The 26206-nt window shown below is 38.9% G+C and overlaps 3 protein-coding genes across 6 annotated transcripts; 1 reads left to right on the forward strand and 2 right to left on the reverse strand.

Annotated features, from left to right (window-relative positions):
- Window positions 1–606: 606 nt before the first annotated feature.
- LOC109193940 (metal-nicotianamine transporter YSL3-like) lies at window positions 607–4509 on the reverse strand. 3 transcript variants are annotated; one of them, XM_019344767.1, is made up of 10 exons: window positions 4420–4509; window positions 4089–4157; window positions 3296–3654; window positions 3034–3206; window positions 2847–2944; window positions 2633–2767; window positions 2348–2537; window positions 1886–2000; window positions 823–1796; window positions 607–719 (listed from the first exon to the last, which is right to left on the reverse strand). In XM_019344767.1, exons 3-9 carry the CDS (start codon window positions 3651–3653, stop codon window positions 859–861), a joined length of 2007 nt encoding a protein of 668 aa, XP_019200312.1. In that variant the 5' UTR covers window position 3654; window positions 4089–4157; window positions 4420–4509; the 3' UTR covers window positions 607–719; window positions 823–858. The 3 variants fall into 3 exon arrangements, with proteins under 3 accessions (XP_019200312.1, XP_019200314.1, XP_019200313.1); XM_019344769.1 differs by lacking the exon at window positions 607–719 and having other exon boundaries at window positions 726–1793; window positions 1889–2000; XM_019344768.1 differs by lacking the exon at window positions 607–719 and having other exon boundaries at window positions 726–1793.
- A 2252-nt stretch (window positions 4510–6761) lies between these two features.
- Window positions 6762–10507, forward strand: LOC109193943 (molybdate-anion transporter-like). The gene is made up of 8 exons (XM_019344772.1): window positions 6762–7191; window positions 7940–8084; window positions 8164–8332; window positions 8680–8950; window positions 9085–9350; window positions 9421–9636; window positions 9812–9914; window positions 10057–10507. The coding sequence occupies exons 1-8, from the start codon at window positions 7041–7043 to the stop codon at window positions 10119–10121; spliced, it is 1386 nt and encodes a 461-aa protein (XP_019200317.1). The 5' UTR covers window positions 6762–7040; the 3' UTR covers window positions 10122–10507.
- A 256-nt stretch (window positions 10508–10763) lies between these two features.
- On the reverse strand, window positions 10764–23871 carry LOC109193938 (MAG2-interacting protein 2). Of its 2 annotated transcripts, XM_019344765.1 has the most exons (11): window positions 23767–23871; window positions 23618–23669; window positions 23127–23300; window positions 22475–22676; window positions 22081–22295; window positions 20981–21968; window positions 19445–20415; window positions 18580–19022; window positions 14319–15519; window positions 13804–14069; window positions 10764–13698 (listed from the first exon to the last, which is right to left on the reverse strand). In XM_019344765.1, exons 1-11 carry the CDS (start codon window positions 23869–23871, stop codon window positions 11062–11064), a joined length of 7254 nt encoding a protein of 2417 aa, XP_019200310.1. In that variant the 3' UTR covers window positions 10764–11061. The 2 variants fall into 2 exon arrangements, with proteins under 2 accessions (XP_019200310.1, XP_019200311.1); XM_019344766.1 differs by lacking the exons at window positions 23618–23669; window positions 23767–23871 and having other exon boundaries at window positions 22475–22696; window positions 23127–23215.
- Window positions 23872–26206: the final 2335 nt, after the last annotated feature.

Genomic DNA, 26206 nt, shown 5'->3' on the forward strand with positions numbered 1-26206 from the left:
ATAGTTCAGGTCTTTACTGTGCTTACTAATTTGGGAAAAAACCCAAATCTTCTCTGTTAGTATTAGATGTAAAGTTTTTTGAGGATGGAAGTGAAGTTCTGTGTTCATAAAACATGTGAGTTAGTGAATGAGACACCTTAAAGTCTTATAGAAAGAAAGAATGAAAGGGGGGAAAAGCAATAGTTGTTGTTTTAGTGGTAAGAGCACTGCCAGGTGTGGACTGTGGGGATGGAAACTAAGGTGGATGATGACACTCCACCCCCTCCACAGCCCAGACAAAACATCATTTGTCTCTTCTTATTTTCATCGTCACTCTCTGGAACACATCGTTTTCATGTATAATGTCTTGGTCTGGTTGGATTTTTTTCAAACTGTGGAAACCTGTGGTGATTGCAAAATCATTTCTGTTGCTGAAAAGCTTTCGCAAACCACTACTTGACCAGTGGGCTCCAGCATGATGATTGCTTTCCATATTTGAAGGCGAGGATGAAAGATTCTTGCCCTCTTGCCTGATGAACGAGGCAACTAACCGTGCTTTCCACTGAGGTCACTTCTTTCTTATCTTATCATCTAATTCCTTTACTATATGCTTATCCCATTATACCACAACTTTTGATATTTCATTTGTATCAGATAAGTTTTTTTTCGTTTTCTTACTTTTTCATCAACAGGAAAACGGAAAAGGAAGAGTTGGGGAATGTTTCTTGTATTAGTTGCTGCATCAAAGTTAGGTACCTTTGCAGATTTTCTGTTCCTATTTACGCTATTACAAGCATATTGTAAAACTAGAAGGTATCTGTATATGACAGTCTGGAATAGTGATATTGTTGTCGAAATTGCAGAATCTGAGGTGGATTTTCAAGAGGTCTTTGTTGGGAAGAAGCTCATGCAGATTCCAGGCTTGATTTTGGCTAATGCAAGAATTGCTGATGGGAGAATCCATAATCCATCACCACATATCAGGCCTGATGCCACTGCAGGGACCATCAGATCGGCTTTCCTACCGTTAACCTTATGCCATACGTGCACGATCAAGGCTCCAACGCACATGTCAATGGCGAAGGAAGCCCCGACGAGGAAGGGAACCGCCATAGCCATTGGGAGAGGGACCCATTTCCCGACGCTCTCTGGGGCTACGTCTCTCGTCAGGTTGGCAGATACTGCAAAGGCGAAGAAGCCATAACAAAGCTGCAGGCAATGGCGGGGGAGAGCAGAGAAGCCTTCGACGCCTAGGATGGCCATGTTTCTGTATATGAGAGCATAAGGCGCCTTGTACTCCCCGTTCTGGTCCCCTACATCAAAGGCGGTGTAGAAGAGGAAGAACGTGAGAGGAGCCACCACGCAGCCAATTGCAGTCCCGACGCCCTGGCTAACGAGCATCGATCGAGGGGAAGTGAGCGTGAGGTGACCCGTCTTGAAATCGTGCATCAGATCAGAGGACGTCGAAACAATGGATTTTATGAGCCCACACCCGATAAGCCCAGCAACTACTCCATTCTCCTTCCCAGTTAAAGCAGCTAGTGTAAAGAGAGCCACTTTGCCATAATTATACGCCATGTTCATGTCAGTCAAACCAGCCCCGTATGCATTGCAGAAGCTCAAAGATGGCGCGAGAATGTAAGCAACAAGAACATAGTACCACCTCAACGCGGGGAACATGATTGGAATTACTACGATGGAGATAACCGAGAAGAATATGTACCCAACACACGCTACCCACAAGGGAATGCTGCCTCTAATGAACACTTCGTTTCTTTGTAGAGCATCAAGGGGCTCGTTCTCGCCTTCTGGAACTGCTATTATGGCAAACAGGTCAGTTACAGTAGCAAGTAAAGAACCGATTAAACTTGACAAAAGGGTGAAGAGATTTATACGAAGAATTTACTTGTTCTAGAATTCTTCTTGTTCAGGGCAGTGTATATGCTTCTACCAGTGAAAACGAGTATCTTGAGAAAATTGTAGAGACCATCCCCCAGAATCAGAGCAATCGAAACAAAAACCTGTGGGTTATGGCATGCATTAAGTAATAAGTAATAGCAGTTTGTTGAATTTGGAAGATGGAATGTCCTGGCACCGCCAGTTAGGTGGAAGCAATGATGAAGAATCAAAGAATAGAAAATGTATATAAGACTGAAATATATTAGTATTATCTGTGTTTCTAATAAAGAAACATAGTACATATATATATATATATATATATATATATATACAAACACATAACTGTAAGTAACTACCCATAACTGACACTTATTCATAAACAGACACAACCATATACATAAACCTCTAACTCTTTATTTTTCAACACAGTTCACCGAAGGAATTGAAGTATGAAAGTTGAACTACACACCTTGTAACCAGTCAGACTCCTCATGCTGCTTTCGGGTAAAGTTGCAGGGAACCAAGATCCTTTGCGCTCGAGAATCAAGGGCCACATTATCCCCCAAGACAGAACAGCTCCGAGAAGCAAAGACAAATTTACGAGGTGGGAACAAATCATTCCTGCACCTATGTAGGTCATGCTGAAATCGAAGTAAAATCTGCAGAATTCGAATTGTTCAAGGAAGTCAAGATTGAAGCAGATATAGTTACACAACTGATTCATTCTTGTGAAGACGAGAGAACCAGTACATACGATTGCTTCCAAGCTTTCAACCCGAACACTGGGAAGTTTGCAAATCCACACTGGTCTCCCCCAGAGTAAAACCACTGAAAGAAACTCCACAGGAAACTGATCGAGAAGAATTTCACGAACCCATGAACTTGTTTCCTGTAATTGACAGTGTTCGTTTTTATGTTTCAAAACTAGATTCATTTCCATAAAACGACGTTTTCAATAACTTTTATACTTGGCCATCTTATCTCCCTTTGGGGTATGGAACCCATTGATTAGAACAGCAGTTGCAGTTCCACTTGGATAAGGTAGTTTCTTATCTATTATCATGATCTATGCCATACAACAATAAAAAAACATTGAAACAACATTAGCAAAAGTCAAGTAATACATGCTGACATTTAGGCAGAAAACACACACACCTTTCTGAGAGGAACCAAGGCTAATAACCCAACAAAACTAACAACAAAAAGGAAACCAATCATCCAACCAAGTTCAGGTTCCTTGTAACTCCCAGGTACATTTCCTTCTGTATCAATCCCAGCCTGCTCATATGTCTTCTTGTTCAATGCCAGAAGATAAGATCCAAAACCGCCTTAAACAATACTTTAGTTTAATTAAAAACCAATAAGAATTAAACAAAACCCGTCACTAAGAACAGGTGAAAGACGAAAACTTTCTAACCTCCCACAGCAATGCTGTAGCACGCAACTGCACACGTCTGAATAACCGTGTTCTCCTGTCTGGTGAAAGGAGTTGAGACAATATTGGCCTTTTGCAGAGCCTTAGTCCATGTCTGTATGCATACATATGCAAGAAGGGCAGCTGAGACATTGAGATTTGGGACCAGTCCAGTAGTGAGATTGAGCTTCATCACCACCACACTATAAATGCTTCCAATCAATAAGCTCGCGACAATCCCCCGAATGGTTATCTGTTTTGTCCATGGAAGAATACTCTTCACATCCCATGGCTGTTCTGTCACCTGTTCCAAGTCCTCCCCTTGAATCTCCCCTCCTCCTTCCTTGCTTGTGCTCCTCATTCTAGTGATCATAACATGTAAAGATAAAAACTTGTAAAGCTTGGTCAAACTGTTGGTTTAATAACCACAAGATTCCAAGTGCGACTCTCAGTGGAGACAACCTATTTACCTTCTTGATTTGAGTCGTTATAGGCAACTTGTGCTGGTTTACCTATTTGACGGCCAGGCTTATAAGGCGGGATTTACCCAGCGCACACCCTTGGTAGGTGCGGGTTTCAAGTTCGACTCTCAGTAGGAACAACCTATTGACTTTCTTGATTTGAGTCGTTATAGGCAACCTGTGCTAGTTTACCTATTTGACGGCTAGGATTATAAGGCAGGATTTACCCAGTGCGCATCCTTAGTAGGTGCGGGTTTCCCTCGTTACCCAACATGTAAAGATAAAAACTTATACATATGCAAATGCTAAATAACATGTAACATCATGAATCTTACCTGAGAAAAAACTGCAGATTTAGTTAAAGAACAGATAGCTAGCTCCTCTGGTGTGTTGAAGAGTCTCAGCTAACAAATGTGAAACAGGTAGAATTTTATCATTTGACAATATGGTAGTGATAACTGATGATGATTGGAGAAATGGGTAACCAATATCACCATCAAAGACACATTAAAGAAGCATAAAACACCATAAATACCCAACCAAATTTCATCCAGACACAAACTAAAAAAATCTCACAGAGATATTTCCAAATTTCAACAGAGAAGAAGCAGCAGGTTATTGCAGAAAAAAGCCCAATTTTAAAGGATGAAACCATATCTTACTAACCAATAGGGAGTTCTTCAGGTGAAATGAAGTCAAAAGACTCCAAAATTTCCAAACAAAAAGGAACTTTTAGACCAAAAACTTGCTTATAAGAATCTTTCACAGCTGGTGGAAAAGAAATGTTTTTTATCATTCTCCTCCTTCACCCATTTTTCTCTTCTGAATTCCCATTCAAAAAGTGTAAAAAGAACAAACTTTCCTGCTCCTTGTTCAAACATGGCGTTTCTTTCAGGTAATGATCGGATAGATAGATAGATAGGCTTACAGGAAGAGCATTTTGGCATCCGGTGGGTCCAAAAATAGTTATTGTCTTATACACAAAAATTAACAGTTTAAACTTTAAATTAGTATAAATTAGTGGCCGGAGATCACCGTGACGTCGTGGCCACCAAATTAAAGCTCTAGGTAATTATTAATTAATAGTATAAGATGAAACAAGGAACTGTTAATTGCTCAATTAGTAATAAATTATCATAGATGATTTAGGAGATTATTATCATAGATGTCTTTTACAATGTTTCATTGTCATTCAGAAAGAAAAGAAAATATAAAATGATGGGGACCAATGACACTCAACCATGACCTATTACAAGGTATTTTATAAATGTAAGGGCTTAGAACACTGTAGAGTTGCAACTAATCCATGTTGGAAGTGTTTAGGATTGGGAGGTATATTAAGGCTTGTGGTGTCCAAATCCTCTCTATGGTGTTGGAAGTTGGCTTAGAGCCATCACAATAATAGTTTGTGCTTAATTATTTAGGATAACATAATTTATGTGGAGGAAAGAGAAGATTTGAACCGGCCAGTAAAAAGTTGTTTTTTTGTGAATCCCACAAAAGAGACAAAGTGAAAAAGAGAAGTGTAGTCGGATGTGTTAACTCTTTTTTTTTTTTTGCTTTTTATTTTTATCTCTCTTTTTTCCTTCTTCTTTCTCCTTCCTCTCTTCGTAATGGGCACCTTAAAACACTCCCCCCCCCCCCCTCCCCCCCACCCAAAAAAAAAAAAAAAAAAAAAACTCCTATTGCGATTGCCCTTAATGGCCTGATAGGTTAATTATGACATACATTGGTATTGAGGTAATCATAAGAGCATTCATAATAGTAGAGATATTTTGTGATTTTGAGAAATTTTTGTAAGTGTAATTAGGAAAGAGAATAAGGGAGGGGAGAGGAAAATGAAAAAAAAAAACTTATTTTAAAATTATATATATATATATATATATATATATATATATATATATATATATATATATATATATATATATATATATATATATAAATATAAAGGGACTCTCAGGCTCGCCTAACGCGCTATCGGGCGCGTGCAGTAATTTCTACTGAAACGCGCACAGCAGTCTAAGCTCCTCTTATATTTCTTTTTCCTTAAGAAGAGAAATATCTCAATGCTTGCAGGGAGAGCTGCTTCTCTCTCTCTCTCTTGCCTTCTCTCTTCCATATAAACAAACATAACTCAAAAATCGTGAATAAACTCTTAATAATCCTATGATTTTAATGCTCTAAGTGATGATGGCTAAATAGATGCCATGGTATACTAGCTAGGTAAGTTGATTTTCCAACTTTAGAGATTAAGAAGTGCCTAAAAAAGGTTAATAGAGGTAGGTGTGAGCTTCCAACTTGATTAGGGTTTCTTAGACCAGCTTGATTTAAATAAAAATAATAATAAATTGCTCTGTATAGAGTATGTAACTTGTAATCTTATAGTTATTGATTCAATAATTTGACCAACTTAATTGGAGTTGTCTCTTTCATTAATTTTTTAACATATATGTCCTGTTTGGTAACATAGTTAGCTTATCAGCCAATTTTGATTTATTTGATAATTATTAACTTTTCGACTTGGTTAAATAATCAATATGAGTGTTTGATTAATTAACTTTTTGTAACAATTTATTGTTTTAAAATGCTAAAATTTAAAATGCTGCTCAAAATAACTTTTTGAGAAATTTATTTTGCATGTAATCAACTATCATCTAATCGTTAATTTACTAAACACTTTTCTACCATCAGTTAATGCTATCAGCTAGTCAAACTCACTAACCAATAAGCTAACAGCTATTTACCAAACACCTCCCATAATCTTATGATTACCAACTCAACAATCTAATGTTGTTGGCAGATATAGATTTGTATAATTTGCTCTATTTTTACTTTCTACGTAAAAATTTAAAAGAAAAAAATAAATAAAAACCAAAGAAATTATCCGTGTTTGAACTTTTGAAGGTTCGATGAGATAAGCAGTGCAGTGGGTCCAGGTCCTCCAGGAGCTTTGGTAACCAATGAGTGGGCCCCGCTCCCCACGATTTGTGTACCCGCCAGATCCAAAATCTTGATCGGAGTAATGAAAGTGAATCTCAATGCATTAACACCGGAGGAAATGAAACAATCGGAGTACGCCACGTGTCACATTTCATTCCCCCGCTAAATACGCAGGCGTTCCGTTTCCAGCATGTATTTCGTACCTCAGAACTCATACGTACAACGCCTAAGCTGGCTTCTCTGTTCTCACACACTAGGCGGTGTAGCGTGTGCTCTCGTCGTATCTCCGGCTGATCTATCGCCTCACTGACGGAGAGTAGCGGCGTCTTCCACCGGGAAGATCGAGGATGGAGATTTTCTATTACATGGTGTTCGGCTGCTTAGCGGCGGTCGTGGCCATTCTGGAGCTCAGCAAGTCGAGCAAAGATCGTATCAATACTTCTCCGCTATTCAATGCTTTTAAGAACAATTATCTCGTCGTTTACTCGCTTATGATGGGTATGCATGATGCCTTACACCTACTTCTCGTTATTATTACCGTCATTGCTGTACCTTAAGATCGGCGCTTTGATTTGCTCTCCATGTCTGCATTATTGATCCACTTGTGACTTATCGTCAGTAATCTCTAAAAGTATACGCGATTTGTTTATGTGAGTTTGTTGATATGATCTACTGTCTATGTGTGTATTTGTTGTGATGCGATGAAATTATATATGGTGGATCGGTGTGTTTAGAGAACGTGCTTTGGTGGAAGGACCGTAAATCCAGATAACGTGTTTTCATTTATCCATCTAATTCATTTATTTACAATTAGGATGAAGTGAATGAAACCTTTCTCAGTAATGTGTGTGTTCAGAAAATGAGAGTGATGAATTGAGGATTAGGCATCAGTTGATTGATGGTTTGTGATGTTCCCTTGAACTCACTAACTAGAGTGCACTGCTAAAAAGTGTGGTATGGATCACAACACAATGGTTTGGTTTGAATGATACACACATTCTTCTGTTCATCATTGGCTATTTCATCTGCATTATGTGGTTGCTATTATAATTCCATGGTCATATGCTTTGACTGATGATAATGCTATCAGATTTTTGGTGAAAAGATGACTGAACTTTACTGCCTTAATATAGTTTTACACCAGTAGCTACAACCTCCGACCATTTGCTACAGATAAATTAATTAAATTAATTTCTAAATTATTAATCTTTATTTTTTCTAACTTAAAAGTCTTTTATGGCAATAGCCGGTGATTGGTTGCAGGGTCCATATGTGTACTACCTTTACACCACATATGGCTATGGAAAGGGAGAGATTGGACAACTATTTATTGCTGGATTTGGGTCTAGCATGTTGTTTGGCACAATAGTTGGATCTCTTGCTGACAAACAGTGAGATGCCCTTCTTCAAGTTATGTTCTAAACTCTCTCAGAAAGGGAATTCAACTAATGTTTTCTCCTCACTTTTCAGGGGTCGAAAGAGAGCATGCCTGACTTACTGCATTACTTACATTTTGAGCTGCATAACCAAGCATTCACCACAGTACAAAGTCTTGATGTTGGGACGTGTCTTGGGTGGTATTGCCACTTCTCTCCTCTTCTCAGCATTTGAGTCATGGCTTGTAGCAGAACATTTCAAGGTGAGGGGTACTTGAATATAGTGTGTAATCAGGTGAAAAGGAATTTATGCTAAGTTGGTCTGTAGTTATGTGCTTATACATTATTAGTCACTGGATGGATATTCTATGATGTCCTATTAACTCTCTTACCCAAGGGGTGATCTCTAGTGAATTGGAGGAAGCCTACTTTGAGGAGCCTCCTAGAATAAGCTACCATCTAGACTATTCTATAGTTGAGAATTACTTGTAACTTTTTGTGGGAGTCCATTCTATGGTTATCTACTTATCACCAACCACAATTTGGTTAATGTTATGGAAGCTTATATGTGTATTATTGCCGTAATACTTTTGTTTGAATTTGTTGGCAGAGGGGTTTTGATCAGCAATGGCTTTCATTGACTTTCTCCAAGGCAATATTTCTTGGAAATGGTCTTGTTGCCATTCTTTCTGGATTGTTTGGAAATTATCTGGTTGACACATTAAACCTTGGGCCCGTGTCACCCTTTGATGCTGCTTCTTGCTTTCTCACCATTGGAATGGTTATCATATTTTTAACGTGGACTGAGAATTATGGAGATGCTACAGAAAACAAGGACTTACTGACTCAGTTCAAAAATGCAGCCGCAGCCATTGCTTCAGGTAGGTTTACAGATACTGATTGGTTGAACGACTATTATTTTATTTTGTTTCATGGTTGAACAACTATACTGCTTACGCTATTTCTGTAGTTCTGTATTCACTTCACTCTTAAATGTATGCTTTGTATGGATCAGATGAGAAGATTGCATTACTGGGTGCTATACAGTCCCTGTTTGAAGGTTCAATGTATACCTTTGTGTTTCTCTGGACTCCTGCTCTTAGTCCAAATGATGAAGAAATCCCTCACGGCTTTATCTTCGCAACTTTTATGTTGGCATCAATGTTGGGAAGCTCATTTGCATCTCGCCTTATGACCCGCAACTCACTTAAGGTTGAGGTCTATATGCAGGTTGTATTTATTATTGCCTCTGCATCCCTCCTCCTACCAATCGTGACAAGTGTAAGTATCAAAACAATTGTTTTAATTGCATCAAAACCATTTGCATGTTCTAATCTTCTATTTGCAACAGTTCCTCATACCTCCATCAACTGTGAAAGGAGGTGGCATATCATTTGCTGGTTGTATCCTGCTTCTTGGCTTTGCCGCATTTGAGGCGTGTGTGGGGATATTCTGGCCATCCATTATGAAGATGAGATCCCAATACATTCCAGAGGAAGCAAGGAGCACCATTATGAATTTCTTCAGGATTCCTCTAAACATCTTCGTCTGCATTGTCCTCTACAATGTAAGTTATTGGGTCTCATATTGATGGCTTGTTAGTTGTTCTTGTTTCAGGTCATGTTGGTATACACACGTGTTTGAAGATATATTGTGCACTTGAAACTTGGATTACATGTTACTTCCTAAAGATAACTAAACTAATCATTACATCTGACTATTTTCTTAATATCCATTTCAAGGTTGGTGCGTTCCCCATCACAGTTATGTTTGGTATGTGCTCAATCTTCTTGTTTGTGGCATCGATTTTGCAGAGACGTCTCGCAGTCATTTCTGACAAGCCAAGTGCGTACCTTTGTTATATTTTCTGCTTTTTTTTTTTTTTTAATCTCACATTATAGACCTTTCTGATCTGTTAAGGCAGTGGCATTATCGTATTCTTCTTCTCCTGGCCAAGTAAGTGGTTGCTCAATTTTGTTGATTGCAGGGATAGAAAATTGGACAGCATTGAGAGAAAGGGATTCTGAGGCTGATCCTCTCAACGTTCCTTGATACAAAAAAAACTATGGGAAAATGGGTAACAACGTTCTGACCTTGGGCTTGGTTGAAAGTGCAATTATCCAATATTGACACTACCAAACATTCCCTAGTTGGAAGTGGGCAGGAACAAAGAAGTTGCTGCTAATTCGATTTTCTGTTGCGATTTATACCAGAAGAACACATCGGCATCCATCTATTCATTTCTTTAGCTATTATTCCCCTTTTCATAATTCTTTGCTTTTGTTATGTTGCCGCTCCTGGTCTCTGGCTAAGTCTATAATTTTGTACGGTGTTTTACTTACCCTCCCATTTTTTAATCATTTTATCACAACAAATGTACGGAATATTAGTTACTGAACATTCTATCATTCTTTACATTATCACAAATTCTCCCTTGCCATGCTGCTAAGTGATAAGGCATTTAATAAGTAAAAGAGAACATTGTACAGTTTTTTCCACATCCCAACATCACCTACATGGCTACATGTCAAGGAGAGTCTAAACATACCTATATCTAGCTATCCTAAATTGCAGGAAAGCCAAAATCGATGAATAATGCACATCTTTGTGTTGCACAACAAATATAAAGCACATCTCCCGTGCTGTGCAAAGAACATCTCCTCCCTATTTTGTAGAGATAACACACACACTATGTAGTCCAGTAATCTAATGGGGCTTTTAAAAGAGAAAAAGTTTGGGTAAATTACATCCCATCTATGATTGTCCAGTCGGTGCAGACATGTCCTATGTAAAAATACATTTAAGCAATACAAAAGAATACATTGATTGCTCCTCTATTACCTTTCCACCCCTAGCATAAAAGTATACACATATTTCGTTCCTTCTACACAGACCTCCATAAAGAAAAAACCTGTTCAGGAAAATGTTCCTCTATTGAATTCCAAGAATGGGAAGAAGACAAAAATGAAAGAACAAACTCAAAGGTTTTTCATTAACCATCAACTGGAAGCAACGACAATGAGGACTGCATCAAGCTTCCCAGTTTACCCTTCAAACTGGATAAAGTGCTCACTAACAATTCAGAACAATGTGTGTTATCCCAAGAGGACTCAATGCCTGGAAGAATTTGGATCTGTGATTCCAAATACTTTCTAAGACTAGCCCCTGCAATGTTAAGTAAACTTACTGAAGCATTTGTGTGCATGAATTTAGTGACTAGAAGTCCTGCTAGGATCTGCTGCTCTGCACTCACAAGCTCTGATATAAAACATGGAAGCACAAGTTTTGTAAAAACAAGCATGTCTTTTATGTTGTCACCTTCAACAGACCCTCCACTTGCAATCTTAGATGACTGGGACTCCTGGCACTGACGTGAGAGGTTCCCCACCATATAGCAAATGCATGAGAAAACTGTGCCATAAGAAGAATTGGTGATGATAGTTGAGATGACTCCCGATGATAAAACAAGAACTAAAAACTGATGGTCCCTTCTGATTTTATCAGATATGCCTTCATGTTTCAACTTGTGCTCAACCACATCCAAGCACTGCAACTGCACTGCTTTGTAAGGAAATAGAAGCATCAGTTTGAGTGATAGAAAGTAGTCTATGTCAAGTGCAATTTGGCTCAAACTACGAGCACCATCCTCATCTATCAATACTTCATTACTCTTTGCATTGGATTGGTCAATCAATTTCAACATATCCTGGAACTGAGACAGCATTAGTAGTTTTTTGAAGATCTCCATCCAACACACATGCAGGGGATGAATAGAGAAAGAAGCATCATCATCTTTCTTTGGTTCTGGCTGAACAAGATCCTCCTGAAAGCTTTCCCATCCCTCATCCCAGTCATCATTTCCCCAACTATTTCCACCATCAGATACATCACCCGAGTCTGCTTCCACCTTTCCACCAGAGAAGAGACCCTCCCACTCTCTCAAAATATCTAGCAAAGTGTGAACATGGGATATGGATACAGCAGATGAACAAATTTTAACGAAGCATGACACAGCTGCTTCAACAGTCAGAAGATCTTCTGGTGTAACCTCAATGCTTGGTGAGATAGCCGATACCAACTGTGTAGACCTGAGTGCAACCAAAGTGTTCGTGAGACTGCTAGATGCATCTGCTCTGTTTGGAATCCCATCATCGACTGGCTTCTTGCTACTTGCATTTGCACTTTGCATATTCTCCCAGCCTTCCCAAGGAAGAACACTGGCCTGAAACTCAGAAGAAAACCCTTTCATATGTCTAGTAGAGGCTGCAACGAATTGCATGAGTTCCAAAATGTAAACTCGAACATGGCTTGGAAGCTCTATGTTGTCTGAAAATTCAGCCATTCTGTCCCATACTGCCTGCCTTATGCTCTTTAGGGTCACTAAATCACCTTCCAGTCTGCTCAAAGATGACAAAAAGTGATGTAGGCACTGATACTCAAGGGATTGGCTAGCCAACTCTTGTAACATGGTATTCAAGATAATTAGATAGAGCTGTTGAAGATCCTGTGTACCAGTAAAACCTTTGTGCGCATTTGTGATCAATGTTCTTTCACATAGGTTCTGTGTTATTGCCTCAGCAAATACATCTGAAATGGCTTCAAACCCACAGCCAGAGAGTATCATAGCTCTGCAGAAATTATAGATCTCTTCAGCAACATCAGATACAAGACCATAGCTAAGAAGACATAAAACTGTAACCCAACCCTGACTTGGTGAGATTTTTTCTTGGACAACAAGGCTCCGAAAAGTTTTAAGGCATATCACTAGACATTCTGAAACAAACTTCTCAGATGAAGTTTCAAGGAATGCAATTTCCAGCATATCATTCAGAATTCTCAGCCAGATATCCACAAACATGACAAGGCATACCTGCCAGCCTGGATTGCAAAACTCAGGCTTCAAACATTTCACAGCAGGCACTATCACAGTCAAGAATCGCCTTGTTATGTCAATAAAAGAAGGGGTGGAAATGAATTTGAGATACTTTCTGCAAATATCATAGGTCTGCTCAAGCTCAGTCAGAAAGTCATGTATATTTTCAGAGCTTTCAAGATCAGTTTCTGATTTCCCTTTAGTCTCCAAAGCTGTCAGCAAACCCAGTATATGGTGTCCATAGACATCCTGCCATGACAAGAAGCCATCAGGCACTGGATCTTCACAAACATCAAGAAGGTTCTGAACCATCTTGGCCAAAAGATCAACATTATTTTCATTTATGTGTGCACAGACTTCAGTATTGAAGCAATCTAAATTCAAACCTTGCATTCCAGCAATGTTTTTAAAATTTAAGCCCATAATAGAAGACACTCTATTGCATTCTTGTTCAGCAACCTTGTAAAAGCGAGCAAACCAAGTAGAAGTTCTACACACAAAATCTTGCTCCATAATGGGTGGTAGTTCTTTTAGTTCTGTGAACCGTGAGTAGCAGTCAGAGAGTATGCTATACATAAGAGCAAGCCGATCCTTGTCATACCCATTAAGTGAAGGGTAGATAGACCACGAAAAACATTTAACAGTTTCCACAGCACAACCACACAGATCTCCTTTAAATTCTGACACTTCAGCAATTATATCATGAACGCTCCAAGCCTCAGAAAGAAATATGGACTTCAGGTAATGCAGGATCAACTGTAACAGGAGCAAGGCAAAGAAAACAACAGTTAGAGGTTTACTAGTCTTTCTAACATTCAAATTCTAGTGTACAGCATCCAGGGTATGGGAAAACATGCATACCTTGCATCGATCTAAGCCATAGGTGTGTGCCAAATTTGATACATCCTTGAAAATATGTTTCTTCTCCAGTTTTACAGACTCAATTAGTGATAGAATGGCACTCTCCTTGTAGCCTGTGTCTCCAGACAAAAAGCGTGTGGCTTCAACACCAGGAATTATTTGTTCCAAAACCCTTGAATGGTCTGCCAAACGCTTCTGTTCTTCTAATTTCAGTTTCCATGCTTTCCAGAATGTGGATTGTGCTTTGTCTATTCTGTCTCTTTCATCTGAATTCAAAATAATAATAATAATAATAATAATAATAATAATATTAATAATAATAATAATAATAATAATTTTAAAAAATATAAAAAAATACAAACAAAAGAAAAAAAAAAAAGATGTCTGAAGCAACAGAAAACAGAATATTGTACAAAAGAAGGTTGCAGAACTCCTCCAACTTGGAAAATTAAACTGCAGTAGAGAATGCAACAATGCTATTTAGATCATGAGCTTGCCAAATAAAAAAAAATCACCTGACTTGATTGGTTTATTTTTCTGTTGGAAATTCCTTAGAATCAGCTCTCTCCTTTGAGCAGGTTCGTCAGACTTGGCTCCACTGTTGTTTACTAGACCATAAATCATCCCAACATTCATAATGCTAGTTCTTTCACTATAATTCTCCCTAGTTCTCAAGTTTTCTTCAATTATCCCCACTCCATTTAAGGAGTCAACAAGATTTAACAAATAGGAGCACCCTATGATGTCTTCCTCTTCAGTTACAGGAGGTTCCATAATTGACTTAGCTAAAGATGCAACCAAAGTATCCTTTGGAGCAAAACCATTCCTTGCCAACCAGGACAAAATAGCAACTATTGCTTGTGTCCTTACACTGATATATTGCTTCCCAGAAACAGAGCCTGATAGGAATTTCTTACCACTTCCAGCAACTTGACTTAGTTCAAGCAACCAAGGAAGCTGCATAGCAGCAAAGGATAATATTTTTCCATTGTCTCTAAGGATTGATTCAAGACCAACATCACCCTCTAGATGTAAATCTTTTGCCACCTGAACAAGGAAATCTTTTATGTGGTTCAGTTGTGCATCCTGACCAAATAAACTGATATCCTCAACTCTATTGCCACCATGAAGAGGATAGGAAGAATCCTGAACTGAGATTGGTTGAGGCTCTTTTCCTGTCATTATTATTAAAGATTCACACTGGCCTTGAATATCAAGATCCTTCCATCCATGTAGTAGCTCACCAATCGATTCTCCATCACAGTGACTCAAAGCAAAACCTAACAGTCGTTTTCGAGAACTAATATCCATATTATCTAGAGCAGGACCTCTTGCCAGTGCTGCACATAAATCCCATGCAGAGCCATGCCCCTTTTTGGCCAAAATAAGACAAAGATCAAAAGCCAATTGAAGATCCCCAACAACTGCAGCTTCTCTTGCAATAGCTTCTTGCACAGCTGATATGTCATCCTGGGAACTCAGCCCAAGAAGTTTGGCTATATCAATAATTTCATCAACATTCAGATAAGCTCCACTATGACTTGTAATTGCCAACTTGATGATTTCCATTGGATCTTTGATTTGCTTGAATTGCATTGGCAAGAGGTTCACTCCAAGACTTGGAAGTTTAACAGTAACAGCATCGATGATATCAGCCTCAGCAATCACACTTCTATTGTTTGGAAAGATGTTAAGACATTCCTTAGCCTTCCAGATCTGCATGTTTCAACACTTCATCAAAAATTTGGCATTGCACAAGCTATATATTTTTACAACATATAAGCCATAATAAGTTAATAGTTCATGTTACGAAAGTGAAGAGAGAGAGTTTCTAATGTGCCGTCATATATTATATCAAACTCTCATAGGAATAGAAAATACAAAGCCCTATAAATAGGTACTAGAAAATTACGAATAGGAAACAAGTTTCCATATGTCCTACCTACCTAAAACCCTAAACTGCCTAATATATAGAGATTCTATATATCAAATATATATTCCTTAACACTCCCCCTCAAGTTGGAGCATATATTTTAATAATGCCCAACTTGTTACACAAATGAGTGATAACCCAAAATAACTAAATAACTAATAACTCAAGTCCATTTAGGACACTCCTTTGACCGAAGACCGAACAAGCTTGAGATTGGATACTCATACTCCCCCTCCAACGAAAGCTTCGAACGCCACGAATCCCACGAACAATGGGTGAACACAAAGTGACCGAACAAGCTTGAAATTGGATACTCCCCCTGAAACGAAAGCTGTGAACGCCACCAATACCTACGGACAGTTGGGTGAACTCAACGTGGTGGACCGAACAAGCTTAGGATTGAACCCTCCCCTGAACCAGAAGCTTGGACTCCGCCAATACCGCAACTCCGGGTGAACCAAAAGTGGACCGAACAAGCTAAGGACACACAAAGTAAAGAAGACAAACTCCAAACTGGAGGACACAAATTCTTTACTAGGTATTGGTGGCGTTCACAGCTTTCGTAACAGGCGGACAAGCATACCGCTGTGCCTGTGCTGCTGATCGGACTGGACATGCTTTGTTGCATACTCTCTATGGGCAGGCTATGAAACATAATACGCAGTTCTTTGTGGAATATTTTGCTTTGGATTTACTAATGGATAAAGATGGAAGCTGCCAAGGTGTAATTGCTCTAAATATGGAGGATGGTACTTTACATCGCTTCCGTGCTGCTTCTACAATTTTGGCCACAGGGGGATATGGCAGAACGTATTTCTCTGCAACCTCAGCTCATACTTGCACAGGAGATGGGAATGCTATGGTTGCACGTGCTGGGCTTCCTCTCCAGGACCTTGAGTTTGTGCAATTCCATCCAACTGGTATATATGGAGCTGGTTGTCTAATTACTGAAGGGTCTCGTGGTGAAGGTGGGATTCTCAGGAATAGTGAAGGTGAGCGATTTATGGAACGGTATGCACCAACAACCAAGGATCTTGCATCTAGGGATGTTGTTTCAAGGTCTATGACAATGGAAATTCGAGAAGGGCGTGGTGTCGGACCACTAAAGGACCATATCTATCTCCACTTGAACCATTTACCTCCGGAAGTCCTTAAAGAAAGGCTTCCTGGTATCTCTGAAACTGCTGCCATTTTTGCTGGTGTAGATGTCACAAAGGAGCCAATTCCTGTTTTACCTACTGTGCATTATAATATGGGTGGGATTCCAACAAATCACCATGGAGAGGTGGTGACTGTCAAAGGTAATGATCCTGATGCTGTAGTTCCTGGACTAATGGCTGCTGGAGAAGCTGCCTGTGCATCAGTTCATGGTGCTAACAGGCTCGGAGCAAATTCTCTTCTTGACATTGTTGTTTTTGGTCGGGCATGTGCAAACCGGGTTGCAGAAATCCAAAGGCCAGGAGAGAAACAGAAACCTTTGGAGAAGGATGCTGGAAAGAAGACTATTGCATGGTTGGACAAGCTTGAAATTGGATACTCCCCCTGAAACGAAAGCTGTGAACGCCACCAATACCTACGGACAGTTGGGTGAACTCAATGTGGTGGACCGAACAAGCTTAGGATTGAACCCTCCCCTGAACCAGAAGCTTGGACTCCGCCAATACTGCAACTCCGGGTGAACCAAAAGTGGACCGAACAAGCTAAGGACACACAAAGTAAAGAAGACAAACTCCAAACTGGAGGACACAAATTCTTTACTAGCAAAAGGGAAGTATCTTGACTAACAAAAGGGAAGCATGCTCCAATCAACGAGCATAAAAAAAGGAGACAACACCAAAACGAAGGAGAGATAACACCAAACCGAGGCAGCACCAAAACAAGATGGACCAAAACAAGACAACACCAAAACACAAAACGAGACAGCACTAAAACACAAAACAAGACAGCACCAAAACGAGACAAACTGACCGTAGAACAAAAGTCAATGGTCCAAACTAAGTCCAGAACCAAGACAAACAGACTTAGGCGACCCAGGAACAAGTTGACCAAAACATTTTTCAATCGTTGAAGGAGCCTCAAGCGCCGGCGGCACGTGAGGCTCACGCGCTAGTCAAAACGTGACGACAACGAAGCGGAAAAAAAAATTATCGTAAAGGCTCAGATACCATGTTACGAAAGTGAAGAGAGAGAGTTTCTAATGTGCCGTCATATATTATATCAAACTCTCATAGGAATAGAAAATACAAAGCCCTATAAATAGGTACTAGAAAATTACGAATAGGAAACAAGTTTCCATATGTCCTACCTACCTAAAACCCTAAACTGCCTAATATATAGAGATTCTATATATCAAATATATATTCCTTAACAGTTCACAATGACGTTTCTTCATAAAATGACTATAACAGGGTCATGCACAAAAAGAATTCCCAGGACCAAATCTCTTAACTTTGTTAGAGGAAAAAGGAATTCTATTTATTTTTGTGGTTGGTTGCACACTGGGAGAGGGAGGAGGGAGGGGGGGGGGGGGGGGGAGGGGGGGTGTTTGAGGTGGTATGGAGCCATTCCCTCCAAAATTGTATCAAAGAGCTAAAAACGGTTGAACTCATTCCCTCCAAAGCTACATCCTATGTTACTTGCACCTAACTAAAACGGCAATATACGATATACTCCGTAATATATTGCTCCTGTTCAGTGAGCCTGACTTAAAAGCCGCTTGCATTTGCAGATACCAAAACACATATAAAGATACCAACCATGACAAGCCAATACGAGTTATTAATACCATATGGGTTTAATAGATGATTTCCATAGTAAAAAGTATAGCCATAGAATCCACTTACTTCAGAACACGAAAGACTTGATGCTGAGAAGAAATACTCCCGTGCCGCTTGAATGACAAGATTCTCTGCTTTATCAGTTGCCAAAGATACTGAACCAGCACCCCGCAAATAGCTCCTAGCAAGTGAAAATTTTCCTGCTTTCAGCAATCCCCTGCAGAACTCTACCAAGACATATTCCAGGTCTATGAAGGGAAATGCCTTCTCTTGAAGATATTGTAAATCACGCCACATATTTGCCCAATCATTATCTATTTGAACTGGTTGGCGACGAATAAATTTGGATAGTATAAGACGAAGGATCTGCTTTATTCCCTTTCCATCTGAATCTGCTCCAAGGAAAAAGCTTATAGGCTTTGGAACCTGGTAATATGCGAAAAGCCTTCCTGCTTCAACATGACCTTCTGCAAGTCTAAGTCGTTCCTTGAGACGTGCATCATCAAACTCTGTTAAACCATGCATATATTAATCATACAAACCAGCAGATTTCATATGAATTATTTGGCTGACACTATACATTTCACATATTAATTAGAAGAAAAATGTCAAGAAACACATGAACATTGCAGGGAGATTTAGCAAGACAATGAACTTTGAGTTTGCTCCAAACCAACATACAATTTCATCATTAGCCAAACCAAAAACTGATACTCATCCCACCCAGAACAGGAAGGGAAATATACAAAATGGCAAATCTTCTTGCAACTAATGCTTTCTGTGAAAATGAGCATTTCGTATACTGTCACTCAATATTTTCCGTTGATACCCAATAAAGTGTTAAAGAAATACATGTTATAAAAATATGAAACACAAATGGAAGATTCAAACTCTTGTAATCATACTAGCATTCACATGGATGGAAGTTTACCTCCTGTATTTGGAAGTTTAGACAAGATGGAAGCCATAGTACTCCATCTATCTGTAACAGAGCACAGGTATATGCACTGCAAAGCACAATCTACCAGTTCAGCATCATCTATGAAATAACAATTATTATGAATCTCCTTACATCCCTCTTCAATCACAATTAAGCACATCTCTAATTTATTTTGCGAAGCAATATCTTTCAGCCATCTAACCAGAAAAGACTCAGATGAGTTAACTAAAGTGGAGGGTTGCTCCTCATCTCTGGAAACCACAGTCATAGAGTGCAACCTCTTCTTCATGAATGGGATTGCTTTATTATGTAATCTTCGAATAACATTTTCCTCGTTAACCCCAACTAGCATCAACTTGAACCTTTCATAATCAGATAAGTTTTCCCATGTTGCAAGGCTCATTGACAAATTCATCGCGTCTTCATCTTCATTACTATAAATAAGTTCATTTAAGTATGAGATGTCCTCTAAAAATGGTTTCAGCTGATGAATGCCTTTCCGACAAGCAAAGTCAATTAAGGAGATGCAATTATCTAGCTGCCCACTAAAGTTATCAATATCTCTGGCTCTATTTTTATACCATGAAGATAGTTCAGTAATTGAAGGCCATTGATACCCCATAGATTGCTTGATAATTGGTTCAGTTCTGATTTGAATATTGCTCTCATGATTCTCAGGGAGTTTGTTGATAAAAGCAACCATCTCAAAACATTCAACCCAATCTTTTTCCCTTAGAGTAATATTTGGAGGAGGAGAACTCCCAGGAAGTAGCTGTCCATATGTTTGAACTGGAATAGTTTCAGGGATAGCAGATAAGACATCCAACATACAAGAAGTCAAAGAATAAGGATGGCGTTTGAAGAGAAGGTTTAGTGCCCCAATCTTTCCACTTTCTCCAAGTCCAATGGCAGCTTCCTTGATGGACAGATTACAAAATTTCGTGTACTCCTGCACAGAAAACCTGCAGAAGGCTATGTCATTAAGTTCCAAGTCAGTTGGAACAACTTTAGTAAACAGTAATCACTAATGTAATGAAAACACACACTACGAAAAAGAATGATGAAAACCAGATCAGGAGGAAGCAAATGAGAAACAAGGGCATGAAACACTGAAAGAGAATAAAATTTCAACTTCATTTCCTGTGCTCCATCGATTGTATATAAAAGTATGGCATGTATTGCTTTATTTTGCTCGAGGAAAGCTAAGACACCCCCACCCCCCCCCCCCCCCCCACAACCCAACCCCAAAAAAAAAAAAAAAAAAAAAAACATAAAAAAGGGGTGATTTTATCCAACAAATAAGTAAATCTGAATCCATTTCCATTTTCTATTTTGGTTACAGAAAACCAACTCGTTGGAACGCATATCCATTCCCATTTTATATTTAATATGGTTTACAACTTTACATGCATACATAGTCTGAGTACAGAATAAATAGTACAAAAAACTTACTTCCAAGATGTTAGTAAGAAAGGAAGAAAATAAATAAATAAGAAAAAAATAAAAAGTGTTGATGAAAATGATCACCTGCCAGTGTTTATGCCAAGAAATGTCTCTAGCCTGTCCTTGAGATGCAACAATCTGAGCCTTGTCAGACGGAAATCCCAAATCTCATCCTGCTCAATACCCTCAGACTGGGAAAACCGGTACGAGTCTGTTAGGCGGAACCCATGATCAAGTAGAGCCCTTACTGCATCTTCCGTTGGTCCAAATTGATCAACACATTCAGAGAGTACAAAAACTTTATCCTTGATATTTGCAAGCAATGTCCTTATCTCATTTATTCCATGGGAAGAATGCAGCCACTGTGACTTCAGTGCCTCATCTTTATCCAGCCCATGGCGTTCTGCAAATTGGAGAGCAGCCTGGTACTCTTGTTGAGCAATTAGTATGTCATACATTTCTAGAATAGATCGTTCAGAAAAGGAAACCAAGGTCCAACCCAGTTTGGTCCAATCAAATTGGTTATTCATATCAACAGCATCCCGTTCAATGAGATGCACACTTGTAGCACTTTCTTCAGACAAGTCATAGCTCCCCGCAGATGACTTACTCTCTAATAGAAAAAGATTTCCAGCGAGATGCTGTGATCTTTCCAAAAGGGGTAGCAAATATTTAGTATCAGTCTCTAATAACTTAACACCAGCATACATGTCAAACATGGTGATAATACCATTCCGTGCCGCTATGGTAAGAATATCATCAGACCACCAGGCAAAATCCACTATCTTATTCAAGTGTTTCTTTAGCTCACTGTTTATTATATCTGAGTCATGTCCCTCTCCAGGAGTAAATGAGAGAGAATGGTGTTCATTATCAAATTTAAAAGCAACCAAAGATCCTTCCACATCCAGAATAGCAACAGATTTTCCTTGCACCGAAATTCGCACCTTTGGCAGTGCTAATTCATCTACATTTCCTTTTGCTATGAAATTTGAGCCCTCAAATTGAGCAGAAGCCACCAGTTTTAGGTCTAAGTTCCTGTTTTTCTGCCAGAGAGAAACACTGTACAATCCTGTAAAGGAAGAAGTTCCACTGAAGATGATGAGACCATTTTCTTTTAAAACTGGACCAATGTTTTGTTCAAATGATTGATGAAGAAGGGGAAAGAGGATTAATACTACTACCATTAGATGCTGATTGTGTACTACCAGCATAGTTTACTACAGCTAACAAAGACAGTTTTGGATGGTAATCCAGGCAGACAACATGCTGAGGGAACTGCTGCTTCTTCATTGAGTCACTGGTTGAGGCAACTCCAGAGAAAACTGAAGCACTAGGATCTTGACTGATCTCAACATCATGAACTGAACCATCTGAAGTGAACACACTAAATGTACACCTATAAAACAATTTATACAACTAAATACATAAATGAGCTATTAATGAAAGTTAAAATAGCAAGTGATTTTAACAAGTGATAATAAAATAAGTATTCTAGAGAATATATATATATATATATATATATATATATATATATATATATATATATATTATGGAATAAATAAGAATTAAACTTACAAGCATGATGCCTTCACATTAATATCATCTTGCACAATTAAGCCTATTATTGGCGATGAAACTTTTAAGTATCTCTTTGGTATTCTGGTTATTTCTTCACCGTTAGCTCTAATTAGATAAAGCATGTCAGCATCATCAACAACACCAATAACATCATGAGTCTCTGCCCAAACCCCAAACATAAACGTAGCATTGTTTTCACCTATTTCAATGTACAAAATCCTGAGGCAGTAAGTGATCAGTGGCTTGTAAAGGAAATTTACAAGTTAGTTGCAATTTACATTAAAAATTATGTAATCTGATCGCTACTAGCTGAAATGTAAAAAGTATGAATACTAAAGTCAACACGACATCTTTTACTTCCCTCCTCAACCACTTCCACCAGGAGCTTATCTTGTTCCAAGACCTTGAAACCCACCCCCTGCCCCCTTCCCAACCACAACCAATAAAACAAAAACAAGAAAAAGTTTAACTGGGCAACCTGGTTTTGGAAATCTGATCGAAGTAACCAGATTTTGCTAAAAAATGAAAATAAAAATAAAAAACCTAGTAACATATCATGTATGGCTCTTTTAAGTAGAATGCAATATAATTATAGCACTAATCTTATTTTAGACCTTTACATTGATACAGTACAGGTTATGATCCTTACAGGTAAAAATCCCACAAGGTTCCTGGTAGTCATCCTCCTTCCTCAATATTGTTATCTGATTCCTAGAAGCTACAGCGACAAGATCACCCCCAGGGGAAACAAACAGGGATGCACTTTTCCTTAATCTTCTTGGATGCTTGTAGTTGCTCCATTTCTCCTTAAGTTGGGCAATACCTTCAAGTACATTGAGAAAATTGCATAACAGTTTAGCAAAAGAAGAAGCAATCCATCGCATTCTCTTTAATAAGGAATCTATAAAAGCATGTCACGCTCTTATATATGCAACATAAATAACCTATCACATGAATTCACTTAAGCTGCTGAAACGTCCAGAGAATGAAGATCATACTGTCATAAACCTAATAATGTGATTTGCTTCACACATTTGGAGATTATTGAATTTTATTCCAATGCACAAGAGCTCACTTCAAAACCACCAAGTATCATCAAACACAATACGAATCAAATTCAGCAAAAAAAGCTGCCGTTACCTCGCGAAGGGAGCAATCTCGAGAGGAAACTTCCTCTAGAACCTCCGTTCAGCTAAATTAGCAAAAAACAAAGTAAACTCAATCAAAAGACGATGAATAAAATCCAGGATTAAGAGCCAATTCGTGAAGGTGAGGGATGGAAGGCGGACCTGTTGCTGCTGATGTGTGATTGTAGGAGGATAATTGGAAGTGTAAGGCCTGGAAGCGTGACGACGAGTCTCGAAGAGGACTTCTCTCTTTTCTGTTCCCTCCATTTTTGAGTTTTATATACATGCAGCAACCACCATAAACTTAAACCTCTGTTAAATTGTGTTGTCTTCTTCGAGATCTCAGGCCATGGGGTGTGGAAGAAGACGCACGCAAATTTTTGTCGAACATCTACTGTTTAGGCGGAGAGATGAAGAAGATCACTCGGTTCGAGATGCGTAAGATGAACCGGTCTGGATCGAGACTCGACAGAGTGATCCCCCGAGTTAATATCTTTCGGGCTAAATGCTAATGAATACTCCGTATAAAAAAAAGAGTGCCTATTACTACCTTTCTTCCTTTTTTTTTTTCAAACAAAAACAAAATTCATTCATTAATATCATAACAAAGCGAGTTACAAATGAAACCATTCCATACGACCTGCAATAGAGATGGAGTCCCTAGCAAGCAAGTGAGCAACTTCATTCGGAGAACGTTTAGTAAATTTTTTAATATCTAAGATGACAAGGTCAAAGGAAAGGAAGATGTTTGATTCTCGACATCAAGAATTTGGACCGACATCGGATTTAATAATAATGTTGGTAAAGTTATACTATTTTAGCCAAGTTAGTGCCTCGCGGATTGTCAATGCCTCGACTTCTTTGGGGGAGCAGTAGCCAGTTTTGCCCCAGTCATGGCAAGCAACAATTATATTGTGGACCATGGTCCAAAACAGTAGACACTATAGTGTATCTAAACTGCACTGTCTCAAGTATTATTTTTATTATATTATCAAATGAACCTGCAATTGAATTGAAATGAAACTGTAGTTGTGTTGAAATGAAATTGAATAACAATTTCATATATTTGAGTATATATTGTCTAGCGAAATTGTAATTATATCAAAATGATACTGTAATTATGTTGAAATGAAACTATAGTGCATATTTGATGTTTGGACACAATGCATTGTGGACCACAGTATAATTTGCCCATTGCGAGTGACCCAGACTTTTTTTTTTTTTGGAAAGGCCCAAAATTTTCAATGTCCATCTATTATTATTTTGTATTTTATATTGAATGAATATTTTATTTTTGAGACGCAACATAAATGTTTGATATTGAATCTAAACATGTATAGTTGCATACGTATTAAATTAAATAATGTAATTTTTAAAAATACCTCACCTCCTTGTATTTAGAATTTCTTTGATCTTTATTAATGCATTGGGAAAAGTGTCAAATTGTTCCCATAAGTCAAGTGGATAGTGCAATTGGGTCCCTTAAGGGTGTGTTTGGAAACCTGGAAAATGAGTTCTGGAAATCATTTTCCAAGTTTTCAGTGTTTGGATGTGCCTGAAAAATCAAGTCAACGGAAATCATTTTCCGTTGACTTTGGAAAATAGGCTTGTTTTGGAGGAAAATGACTTTCCCTTTTTTTGGGGGGAAGTCATTTTCCAACTTTTACACCAACATCACACCACCACCAACATCATCAACACCATACCACCATCACCACCACTATACCCCCGCCACCATCACACCACCACCAACACCGCAACTACTACCACCACCACCATACCACCGCTACCATCGCTGCCGCCACCACCACCACCACCACCACCACCACCACCATACCACTGTAATCACCGTCGCCGCCACCACTATCACCATACAACCGCCGCCGCCATCACCACCATACCACCGCAACCACCGCCACCATACCACCGCAACCACTGTTGCCGCCACCACCACCACCACCATACCACTACAACCACCGTTGCCGCTACCACCGCTACCACTGCCACCACCACCATACCACCACAACCACCATCGCCGCCACCACTACCACCATACCATCGCCACCGCCATCACCACCATACCACCGCCACCACACCACCACCTTCACACCACCGCAACCACACGACCACTGCCACCACCGTCATACTACCACCACCATCACACCAACACCACTACCGCCGTCGCCGCCACCACCACGACCATACCACCGCAACCACCACCGTCGCCACCACCACCATACCACCGCCACCACACCACCACCGTTATACCACCACCAATTATTATTATTATTATTATTATTATTATTGTTATTGTTATTATTTTTTTATTATTATTATTATTATTATTATTATTATATAACGAATAAAACCACTACCACTACACCACCACCACCACCATAATATTTTTGATATATTATTAGTTTTTTTTTTTTTTGAAAAACTTAGCTATTTTTTATTATATTTAAAATTAATATTATATTATTATATATTATTATACATGTTGTAATATTCTAAATAAAATAATTAAAATGTTTAATTATACAATTCTACTCATTTTCCAGAAAATGAACCAAACACAGAAAAACAGTTTTCCATAATGCAA

Source organism: Ipomoea nil, unplaced genomic scaffold (assembly GCF_001879475.1).
Source record: "Ipomoea nil cultivar Tokyo-kokei standard unplaced genomic scaffold, Asagao_1.1 scaffold1932, whole genome shotgun sequence".
NCBI classification, from domain to species: domain Eukaryota; kingdom Viridiplantae; phylum Streptophyta; class Magnoliopsida; order Solanales; family Convolvulaceae; genus Ipomoea; species Ipomoea nil.